This window comes from Corvus moneduloides, chromosome 1 (genome assembly GCF_009650955.1).
Source record: "Corvus moneduloides isolate bCorMon1 chromosome 1, bCorMon1.pri, whole genome shotgun sequence".
In the NCBI taxonomy this organism is placed as follows: Eukaryota; Metazoa; Chordata; class Aves; order Passeriformes; family Corvidae; genus Corvus; species Corvus moneduloides.
This window is the reverse complement of record NC_045476.1, coordinates 140,148,921-140,160,991: the sequence shown is the minus strand read 5'-3', so window position 1 is coordinate 140,160,991 and position 12,071 is coordinate 140,148,921. Positions and strand designations below refer to the sequence as shown.

The 12,071-nt window shown below is 39.7% G+C and overlaps 1 protein-coding gene across 2 annotated transcripts in view; it reads right to left on the bottom strand.

Annotated features, from left to right (window-relative positions):
• NECAB1 (N-terminal EF-hand calcium binding protein 1) overlaps positions 1-12,071 on the bottom strand; it is a 58,083-nt gene that overhangs the window by 3,535 nt on the left and 42,477 nt on the right. For both annotated transcript variants that reach the window (XM_032128996.1, XM_032128987.1), the window contains exons 7-11: positions 11,923-12,035; positions 8,511-8,587; positions 4,290-4,343; positions 2,758-2,870; positions 875-952 (exon numbers count right to left, since the gene is read on the bottom strand). In XM_032128996.1, the coding sequence (XP_031984887.1) occupies positions 875-952; positions 2,758-2,870; positions 4,290-4,343; positions 8,511-8,587; positions 11,923-12,035 (435 nt within the window). The remainder of the gene's footprint in view (positions 1-874; positions 953-2,757; positions 2,871-4,289; positions 4,344-8,510; positions 8,588-11,922; positions 12,036-12,071) is intronic.

Sequence of the window (12,071 nt, the reverse complement as noted above, 5' to 3'; positions counted from 1 at the left end):
TTAAACACAGTTTTTTTCTGTGCAGCTCACTGTCACTCTGATGCTCATCTCTTGGTTGTGACCCAGTACGATGCTGACGTGTGTTACCAGTGTTCTTGAGTCTTTGTGATAGGAAACCCAGTAAAACTGGGCTTTGGTTTGAAAGGAAAGCAACAAAGCTTCAAGAGACTTCTCCATCTCCCTAAGAACGAGTTCTGTCTACAGATTTAGGATCATAGGGTTGGTTTGTCTGAGTTTTTTTTAACTAAATGTAGATTATCTTTTTGTCTCAATTTCTTAGTCATCTGCCTGCCAGAGACTAAAATTCATCTGGTAGGATATTTAGTCACTATAACTTCTATTTTGGGCCCAAAAAGAGACACTGGGACTCTGTCAGATGAGTTCCTGTGATGTGGATTGGGAAGTTTTGGGAGAGTTCCCCATAACTACTTGCATGCCGAAGTGTGCTGTGGGGTGGCACATCTCCTGTTTCAATAATTGGGTCTTTTTTTTCTTCTTTACTGTGAAGCTCTGTTAATATTGCTGTCTTCCTGGTTTTCTGTCGGCGATGAACTAACATCTGTCTGATGCTATATCTTTATCTACTCACTTTCAGACTTTTTCTGTTTTGAATCACCTTTTTCTTTCTGGCATTTTTATTTATGTTTCAGTATATTCAAGTCTTTAGCAACTGAAGTATTGTTCTGAAGTATTAATTGTGATATATTTATCAAAAGATCAGTTAGCAGTATTTAAAGTAATTTGTACTCAGTCTTTCTACACAATTGATTTCTAAACTTCAAAACTTTATGTATTACCAAAAAAAAAAAAAAAAAAAACCAACCCAAAAAAAAATACTCGCCACCAAAACCCTGAAAATGCCACCAAAACTTACCTATTCCAGGCATTGCTGTTTTCCCAGAACTCATAAACAATGAAGCAGAAATTAGTTGGAAACTTCTGTATGGAAACACTAAAAATTTCACAGTAGAACTAATTTAATGAAACGCAATAAAGTTATTTGACATATACATTTTATTCCTAACTGCTTATGATTAGGAATAAATGCAGTGATTTTTGAAAAAAACCCCCACAGAACAAAACAACAAAACCAAACCCAAAAAACAACCCAAGTAATAAACTTAACAAAGTTATATTATCATAGTGACCATATACTGCAAATTATGTGAGCTTTTAGAAAATAAATCCTTGTGTATTTATTTTTATTAGTTAGTATTGCCAGATAGGCTGATATCTGCTGCAGATACACCTTTAAAATAATATTTTGGGTACTAGTTACTTTTCATAAGTTATTCAAGGAACAGTTTCTCAAGGGTGAAAAATGACCCACAGAATATCTCTTGATCCTCTACACAGAATCATCCTGCTTATTATCCTGAGCATAAAAGCTTTATAGCATGTAGGGCACTTATGCACTTGGGTACTCAAATTGGTGTTTCAATAAATGGCACAGAAAGTATATATACAGATTTGTCAGTGTGCCCACATGTGAGATTGCTGATCTCACTAAGGATGTGCTTGAAAACTGGTCTCAGCTTATGCTTCATAATGTGGTCAGCAATGTTTTATGATTTATTGGTTTTCTCCTGCTGTATGTGAAAGTGCATGGTAAAATAGCAAAAATATCAAAAGCTGTTGGAATAAACAAGTCACTGTCAATTATAGCTACAGCAAAACCCATCCGTTAGGTGGCATTACAGACTTACCAAACGCCTGTAAACTTGGGCGAGAAAGGAACTTTGTGCCACCATTTGTTGAGTTGCATTCTGAAGTCATGTAATCTCTCTTCCCTGACAAGTCTGCAGTCACTACAGTGTTTTGCTGGATGTTCATTTCTGGGAGGGGGCTGGGAGGGCTTCTCATGGGGTTTTTTTCCCATCTCTTGGCCAACAAGAAAATTTTATTTTCTTCATCAGTCTGCCTTTACCACTGCAGAAAGATCACTCTTCTTCCAGCTTAACTTACTTTTTCTGGTCTATGTGAACACTACTGATAAAATCCTAAATGTGATAATCTCATAGTAACAAGACTCATAAATTAGAGATGTGATAGGCAGTCTTTGAAGCCCTTGAATATAAAGAAAGATGCAGTATGGTGTACACATTACAAAAATATGTTTTTCATAATGGTCTGTAGGATGTATGATAGTAGATCTCTCCACTATGTTAAATTCAGAAATTAAGTACAGTGGTAAGCCGCTAAAATTTATTCTTAACCCAGCTCTGATGTTTTATTTAATTCTAAAAGGAGCAAAGTAGAAACACAGTTTCATTGACAAATTTGCTTTTTAATTTTTCCAATTCTTTCTTATGAATTAAAATGCTACAATGACAGCCTAAAGGGAAGATTCTGAAAGCTTCCAAGCAGAGAACTGGCAAACAAGTTGATAAGTTGCTCCATTGCCAGGTGAGCACAAATGAAGGATGGCAAATGAGTTTTCCAACAAAGAGTCTCAGCCTAGGAGCTTCCAGAAGTCATGACTTGATGACCTGCAGAGCTAACAAGCCTGAAAAGATTGTTTAGCATCTTTGGGATAGCCTGTACTGTCATTTTGTGATAGTACCTAAAATCTGCACATTCTGACATCTCTTTCTAGTTCTAGCTGTCTTTGAAAAGCTCTTACACACACACATAACCCACCAAGAAAGGAGTTATAGGTTCTCTTCATAAATAATCCAAGAATTATTATTATTATCTTATTAAAGAAAAAAGACTGCATTCCTTCCTTCAGCCCAGGGACAATAACATTGTACTTACTGCAAGCACCCACCTTGAGCAGAAGCAGATTCCACATACTGCTTCAGGGCAAGACGGAATTCCTCCACTTTTTCTTCTATCACAGACATTTGATGCTGAACGATCATTATGTGCTGATACAAAACCATTACACTATTACTGCCATATCTTCCTCTGAATTCCTTGTACTTTAAACTCAGAAAAGTCTATCATGAAACAATACAAACCACAATCATCAAAGAAAATGCACAAAAGTTCCCTTGAAGTTTGAAGTCCCTGTCTGGAGTGGAGAATTAGAAATGCATTGTTAGAAAGCATGGTTTTTATGTCTAGGCATGAGCGTCCACTTCAGAGAAGAAGAGTTGTCCAAACTCGGGATGAGAGTCTTTTCAGAAGAGAGCAAAACAAAGGCTGGTCTTTAAGATGTTCAGTAATAAAGTCAGTGAGTTTCCTTGGATGAATGTATGCCAACAGGTGTGAGGTTTGGGATAAGAGCATATCCCCACAATCTGCACTGGATGCATTGTTGCTTTAATTGAGGTGCTTTCATAGTTTTTTACCTTTTAGAGCCCTGAACCTCAGGTGAGTGAGAGGCCTAAGATAGCCCATGTTAAGTGATGGATAGAGAGGGGGTCTTCCCTCCACAATTCTGCAGGAAATGAAAAGTCTTTATAAACAGGACTATGGAAACAGTCAGTAGTACAGAAGACCTATTTATCCTGAATTAATATAATTATCATTTAGCTCTTTCAAATAGTTAATTTATTGATTCATCTACTGAAGCTTGTCAACTTCACTAATGGAATATTTAAAGGAACACTATGTTCTTCTTAATGAGTACAACTTAATGTCTTATACAGGTTTTTGACTTGTTTCTGCTTTGATTATGAATATTGTTATATCATGGATTATAAGCAGTCTGTGTAGCAATAATGCATAATCTCATTTAAAAAAAAATCTAATGCAACTCCTGTTATGAAATAATCTTTTCACTTGCATTTGATTTGCATTTTTTAGGTTCAAAGCTGTGAATTTAGGAATGCTAGTGTATCAATCTTGGGACATAAACTTGTTTAACAGTAAGTTTATTTCTGATCACAGTTTTGGTTTTGTAGGTTGTAATGTTGATTACTGGTTAGCACTAGATACTCTTTCATTTTTCCTCATAAGATTTCCTACAGCAGTTTTTGGAGGGAAGGAGGCTGTAAAACAAGGGTTTAAAGTATGCATGCAGCATTTGGAGCAGAGAAGCCACCACCCCATAAACATTGGATAAATCTTATTAATGACACATTTTTCTCCTTATGTGTGTTAAAGTTTTGGCTCGCTCTATCCTTTGAAAGCAATGCAAAAAATTAGTATAAAAGTTTTGCCCACATATTCTAAGTTTTGTTCTGTTGCCTTTTGCACAGTGTATTCTGCTAACTGTGATTACTGGAAAAAGTGAGGATAAAGATTTTTAAAATTATTTTTTAACAGAAGAGACCAGGTGCGGTCTCAATGCCTAGTGTTTCAAATCCAATGTCAAAATCATTATCTTGAAAAGTACTTACAGATCTTGCATTTTCTTCCAAAACTTCCTCTTCAAGTGGCTCAAGCTTTAGATCCTGTGAGGCAATTAAAAAGAAAATAGAAATTGTAGGAGTCAATACTACAGCTGTGTTCTGCTCTTACATTTTTAACAAACTATTCCAATAACTAGATTCTGCTCTACCTCAAGAAGTTAAATCCCTTCTTTATTAGTTCTAAGTCAAACAGAAATGTTGCTTACAAGATCTTGCATGCCTCAGTGGTTAATTCCAGCCCAGGCTGACTTGTAAAGTTTTATTTATAGTGCTTGGCAGGTGATTTTTCATTTTAACAAATCTGCTTGTTCCCAAATGTATGTTGGATTTAATTGAGAAAAGACAGACATCCTCTCAAATTGTCACACAGACTGTGGAGAGCAAGAAGGGTAATTTGAAATGAGCTATCAGCCACTATTGTGCAATCATAAAACTTTACACAGAAGAAATTCCCCTACAGGGACTCTATGGTTGCAGGGGGCTGTTTTCTAGCACTGAAAGAGATGTGCATGATGGTCCAAGTCAGGTTTCTGAACTGCTGCCCTTGCTGTGAGGACAGGCTGGGCAGCAGCAAAGAGATGTGTCTGTGAGTACACCTGGTACACAAACTGGATGTGCACATCAGGAATCAGTGATTCACTCAAACACCAACCAGCAGAGCGCAAAAAATTATTCTTTACTCTCCAGGCACATGCAGTACTTCCTAACCCAGTGTCATTATGATATTCTGAAAAACACCCATATGCCTGAAAAGAAAAGCAGATTGATTTGCAACAAGCAGCTGAAGCAAAACACACTCTTTGTTAGTGGTGCTTCGCTTCTCACTGAACACAGCTCTTGTGTAGCAAAGAGAAAAATTTTCTTCCGCTCCCAGCATGGGTAAGGATTGATTAACCTCAGGTAGCAGCTGTTCTGCCAGCACAGATGCTGTACTCACTGAAAAGCCAGCAAGAGATGTGCAGGTAGAGTTCAAATGAACAGAGGACCTCCACCAGCAGCAGGTGGCAGAGCAAGGCAGGAGTGAAGTATTCAGAAACTGCTGTGTAGCTGTACATCTTCTGCAGAATGTGGATAGAAAGGCATGAAAGGTGTGTATGAAGGGAAAGGCAGCCAGCTTTATGGTCAGTGCAGACACTTCAGATAAAAAAACTGAGGGAAAAATGTGTATTCCTGTAGTTCTATACTTTCCCTGCTATTTTTTTCTTGGGAAACATATGGAAAAAGAGAGGAAAGTAATGACTCAAGTTGTACTGCAAAGTTTCTCTACAGGTAACAAGAGAATAATTCTTTTCTTTGCCAGTATATGTAAATTTAGAATTTGAGTGAAAATAGACAAATTACAGGACTGATTCATGGTCAAATTCCCCTTTGACAGAACAGAGCAGAAGACTTAGACAACGCTAAATCTACCCTTCACCAGGTAGTATTCCAGTAGGAACACTGACTCATAACTTGCTAGCCCCCTCTAGGAGTTAAAAATAATCTCTAGTAGTTCTTCAGTAGTGTTATGTCATTAGGCAGAGCATGCCTGCACAGATGGGGTGAGTCTTCACAGCCAGCCTGTGTGGCCTTGGAGCATGTGAGCACTGGCACATGGTCCCCATCTCTGAGGAAAGAGGGCTCCTGCACTGGGTGGCTTGGCTTTTGAGCCTGATGGAAGTAGCCTGGTGTGCAGAACAGATGTCCTGCCAGCCCAGTACCGTGCAGCCTGGAAATAAAAACTTATGCAGCTCAGAGCTGGGGCTTTAAAATGCCTCTGCAATCCTACCCCACCTTAGCTGAGAAGGGGTGGATTCTGGAAATTTCCCTTTAGCATGATTATGCAATCCTTTCTAATCTGTTTCAGGGCAAAGTCAGAAAGAGGGGCTGTTCGTAGCTGCTGAAAGGCAGCTGGTATTTAATGCCTCTCACAGTCAGATGTGGCTGTGAGATACAAAATCAAGCAGCTGCAAAGTTAGGCAAAGGTGGATATAAATAGGTTGTCTACTGGAAAAATTGGACTTATCTAATTGCTATGGTTTATTAATCAAGTTTTATATTGACAAGGAGGTAATTATGGGAGGTATATGCCCTGCCACTGTATCCCTTTGGCACTTTTCAGGCTGAGGTTCTCTGTTGTTTATCTGTAGAAGATTTGATCATTTTATAACATCCTTGTTGTTAGTTTATTTACCACAAAATGTTTGGCTGCTTTCTGTAACATTTACACTGCATTATTGCTGTATGCCAGGTATATTTCTTTTTTAAGTAACATTCTTTTAAATGTTTTCTTTTGACATCAGTCCATGTCAGGTGGCAACTGTGGCAGGACAGTGAGCTGCTGTTTCCAAAGCAGGGTGGGGAGTAAAGCCAGACTAATCATTTGTGATAGACTTTGACATTTCAAAATCCAATTTATATCTATTTAGAAAAAATCAAGCTGCTACTAAAATGTCATTAATGTGGCAACTGCTGTGTAATTGCCTTTCCCATGAAGAAATGACCTCTGGGAGGAAGCAGCTGGATAGAGGCTCATGGGTATTCCCTGGCCAGAGCTTGCTGGACCGAGCAGAGCATGAAGAGCTGCAGAGCATGGCAAGGAACAGAGTAAGAAGCTGACAGAAGTCATGGACAGTGCCACAAGGAATGGCTGAATTTCACAGCTGGTGAAGGAGAAGTGATGCAAGAGACTGTCAGGCTGCAGGGATAACCTAAGGGAATACTGGGCTCCTTTTGGAGCAAAGCCAATCGTGCTGGGGTCACATGACCATACGCAGCTAATCAGTAATAAAGCTGAGATAACAGAAATACCAAACTGAGACCAAACGGGAAAAGTAAAAACTGCCAAACAGGCAGTTTTTTCATTTGGGAGGGAGCAACAGCAGGGAAAGGTCAGTATGCTTCTCTTGCTGACCGCTGTGCCAAGTCACCACCATTTATTGTTTTTGTTTTTTTTTTTTTTGTTAAATCTCTTACTTGACTATTTTCTATATGTGTAACTTGCTACTGAACTCAAGTTGGACTAGTGGTGGAGTAACAGAAGACAATTTTCTGCCATGAGCCAAGGTTTGAGCCAGTGCCTGGGTAAAGGGTATGGGTCCAGCCACAAATACTAGATGATAATATTCATGGGGGAATATCCCAATCAGCTAGAAAGAAAGAACGGGAACAGGCTGTTTCATGTCCCTGTGAGTGCTGGTGAAGAGACCCATGCCAGTGTCTTTGGAGTACAGGTACCGTCTCGCTGCTGGTGAGCACTGACCTGTGGGGAGGAACAACATCAGCTGCACTGGGATGGGAGCTACTCCTGAGTCTGAGAGCACTTCAGCCTAAAACCTCACCTCTAGTAGACAAGGAGGAAGAAATACCCTGGGTCACAAAATCCACTGAATTCAGCCACTCCCTTAGCGCCTACCTGAAATTGTCTGTCTGTCCTTCAATAGGGAAACTTAATGCAGAGAACAGCCCAGGAATTTATAACCTTGCTTTTTCCCCTCCTGTTCTTTCTTCTCCAAAAAAAATGAAGTCATCACACACAGATTATAAGACAACTTTTGAACACCAGGGTAGCAATCAGGTCTCAATAACAATTAAGAGGAATAGATATTTTCTGTACTGACAGATGTGGCTCAGGATTTTACAAGTACTGGGAAGCCCTGGCATTGTTGCATCAGATGGGTCATATGTCAGACTCCTGGAGGGCTCTGCTTTGGTGTGGAAACCACGGGTGGTTTCTGGGTTCTGGGAGGTGGTACAGCCAGCTCCCAGGCAGGATTTGCATCAGATTTTGGTTGAACTGTACTGACAAGGAAAGTGGTTTAATCTTTATAAATGAGTATTCTCTGATGGGAAAGGAGGAAACAAAACTTTCTGTCAAGCTTTCACGGGAATGTTTGGAGAGGAAGAGGAAAATATCAGATGCTAAAAGGGGAAGGTTGTAGCATGTTCCCCTGAACAAGCATAATTAAATACATTAACATCCTCCAGTCATAGAACAATGCAACTTTTCATATCTTTATGAAAAGTTTAATCTGTGGTGATGGGAGAGGGAAAGGAAGCATGGAAAAGCCATGTCATGAATAGGAAAAAGGAAGGTGGAAGAAAAATGTAGTAATTTAATGAGTGTTAGCTCTCTTAGGTAATGTTGCAGCTGGGGCATTGAAAACATTTGTGTTTTAAGGATTGCTTTACTGAAAGTGAAAGAAGAAACAGGTGAAAAAGCCCACACACCTTCTTTTCCAGTCTATCAATTAGCTTCTGGAGACTGTTTATCTGGATCACCCATTGGCTGTCTTCCTCAATCCAACCTTTGGAAAAGATAAATGATAAACATTTATAAAATGTTACTAAATTGCTCATCCATAGTGTAATCCTGTATTTTATATTAAAAAAAGGTTTAGCATGCAATTTATTTTGCTTCTCAAAGATTGTGCTGCAACTAGTTCAATGTTCATTTAGGTGAAACTAAAGGAAAGCATGATCTGACTCTATGAATGATTTTCCTTCTGTTTAAAATACAATAGAAATTCATACAGAATGAAAACTACATTCTAGATTAATGCCAGTGCTTTTGAAATCATACTGATAACCGAAGAAAAATCTTCATCTCTACTGCAGGTATATTCCTGCCTGTGTAGTGACCAGATCATAGAATCTTAGAATGGTTTGGGTTGGAAGGGACCATAAAGATTATCTAGTTTCAAATCCCCTGCCATGGGCAGGGAACCTTCCACTAGATCAGATTGCTCAGGCCCCATCCAACCCGATCTGATGTCATATAGCAAGGGTGGAGCTAGAAGATCGTGTTCCAGTGATGCCATGATGATTTTTTGCCTTTTCTTTTTATATACCTTTTATGTATTCTCAGTACCCTTAGCATGCATACTTGTAATTCTTTAGGTCTGACATCTTAGCATAGTCCCAGTATTCTTCTAGAGCAGAAGACCAAACATCCTAAAGGCCTCACAGTTGGAGGCCGGAAAGCCTTACTCTATCTTAAGAAACTAAGGCCCCTCTAGAACATATCCTGTAAACTAGAATTAGGCCCATCTGGGGGGGAATAATTTAGCATAGTGAGATGTCACTCCATTCAAGCCTCTCACTGGGGGGCATCTCTGTTAAATATGCTAATTCACAAGGTCTATAAAATTGTACACGCGATCCACTGTGTGTGTGCATTCCATCTTGACGAATTGTTGCACCATAAGGATTCTTATTAAATCCCAAGGTAAAAACCCTTTATCCCTTAACCACGTCTGGCTCTTAATTTTAGGACCAAGGATAAGACATCACTAGAAAGGCACAAGCATCTGGGCTATGAAGATGGTGAAGGGCCTTGAGGGGAAGCCGTATGAGGAGGGGCTGAGGTCACTTGGTTTGTTCAGCCTGGAGAAGAGGAAACTGAGGGGAGACCTCATTGTAGTCTGCAACTTCCTCATGAGGGTGATGCCTTAGGTTTTAACTTTTATATTTTTCAAATCCTGTACTTCTTAGTGTGTAATTCTGAAGTTTCCCGTAGCCTGTTAACTTCTGCTCTCTCATGCTAGGTAGACATAATAAAGCCTCTCTGGTCCTGCTCTTCAAGGACACCCAAACCGTCCTAGGCCCAAAAAGTATAAACCAAAGAGCCTCTAAAGGGGGGCAAGCTGAGGGGAATTACACCATTAAACTAAAGCTTTAATTGGAGAATTAACCCTGATATGCAAATGAACCAAACCTATAAAAGTGTGAAGAACTCCTGACCTGTTATCTATCTTGGCAATAGCCTCTGGCCCCCAGGGGGTACCTTTGAAGGCCTTTCAAATAAATACCTACTTTTATTCCCTTACTCCTGTCTAGTCTCTGTGTCTAGGAGGCCTCTTAAGGCATCAAGGGGAAGAGGAGGGACAGGAATCCGTCTCTTCTCTCCAGTGAGAGTGACGAGTGACAGGACCCAAGGGAATGGCATCAAGCTGTGTCAGGGGAGGATTAAGTTGGATATTAGGAAAAAATTCTTCACCCGGAGGATGGTTGGGCACTGAAACAGGCTCCCCAGGGAAGTGGTCACAGCACCAGGATTTCAAGAAGCATTTGGACAATGCTCTCAGGCACATGGTGTAAGTCTTGGGAACGGTGCTGTACAGGGCCAGGAGCTGGACTTTGATGATCCTTATGAGTGCCTTCCAACTCAGGATGTTCTGTGATTCTGTGAGTCCCTCTAAAGTCTCTGGGAAGTTTTGCTTTGCTAAAGTCTCCTGAAAATTGTCTGCCAAATGAAAAGCACAATACTCTAGGAAAAAAACGTGCACTAATAAAGCAGTTCCTGACATCACCCACCATGTAAATGTGTACATAAGTGATAGCTCAAAGGAGAGAGAAGGGTTGTTTATCAGAAACTGGAGATTTTTCAATAAATGCTCTTGTTATGCACATTCATTAACCTGCTCATTTTCCAGCTGAGAGTTCTTGTGGCACTTGCATGTGTTTTGACCAAACAAAGAAATCCTAATGCTGAGAACATTCCACAGCTGTGATCTCTAGAGGAGGCAGGGTGTGGTTATACCTGAACAAGTACACAGGCTGAAGAAATGCTGGCCTGAGCCTCGAGTGCATACACACACCACAGTGTTACTATGCATGCGGGCAGCAGGGGGTAAGCAGGAAGACCAAGTGCCAAGACAAACACAAATCTTGTGCAGGAAAGTGGACAGCTGTCAGCTATTAGTAGAGCTGTGGAAGTAAATGTTAGGTCTTTGAGATTACACAAATGCAGTGAATGGATTTGGTAGAGCTTGCATTTGCTTGGGTTCCTTCTGAATTAGGAGTGCAGCTACAAGGCTCTGTGACCTTCCTTGTTAGGAACAACATCAACTCAAGAGACTGACCATCATCCTGCATCACTGCTCTCAATGAGCAGCATCATTTGGTGAATGAAAGGGAGTGAGTCATGAATGTGAGTGACAGAAAGGTCCTCAGGAGAGGGTTTAAAAGGAAGAGGTCAGCACGTGGCTGCAAGCAGTGACTAGTCAAGAAGTAAGCTAGACTCATCACGTTTTGTTATTTCAGTCATCTTCATGCCTTGATTCTGGGACACAGCACTAAGCATGGAGATGTCTTCACTGCAGCCTCATGCTTAATGTCACTCCTTCCAAAGAATCCCATTTACCAAAGCAAATAATTTTCTATCATTTTCCAAAGCACAATTCTGCTTCAGACTTTTTTTGTGTTATCTTAAATGAAATATTCTTTTCTTTCAGGTTTTGTATTTTCTCTTTCTGTTTCTTATTTATTCCCCTCAGCTGGGATGTGAGTCATGGCAGAGACTCAGGGTTGTATATAAGTTATAGCCTTCACCTTTTCATTCAAATCTACAGGCAATAAAGATTGCCTAAAAAGTGTTGGAGCAATACAAAATACACAGTTTGGCCTACAATTATGTTTTTATATTTTATAATTTCAGATCTATGGGTATGCATTGATTTTCCTCAGTTTCCTCAGTTTTGAGTTAATATCTTCTGTATTAAATTGAAATTGTCTTCTGCCAGTAAAGTATCTGATTTAGTTAGATGTTAAAATTAAATTTTTGTGAGTAAGACATGTGCATCTTTTTCTGTGCATGAATGTAAGCACATTTTAAATATCTTTAAAATGTGAAATACCATACCTGTGCTAGAATGAGGATTATTTGATGACAGGCTGTTGTTCCTCTGAAGCCTTCGAGCTAAGCGTTTTCCTGGCCACTGAATTGAGAACACTTCTGGTTTTGTTGGATCTTTTCTGCACAGAAACACAGGAGACTTCTTAAGGAAAAAT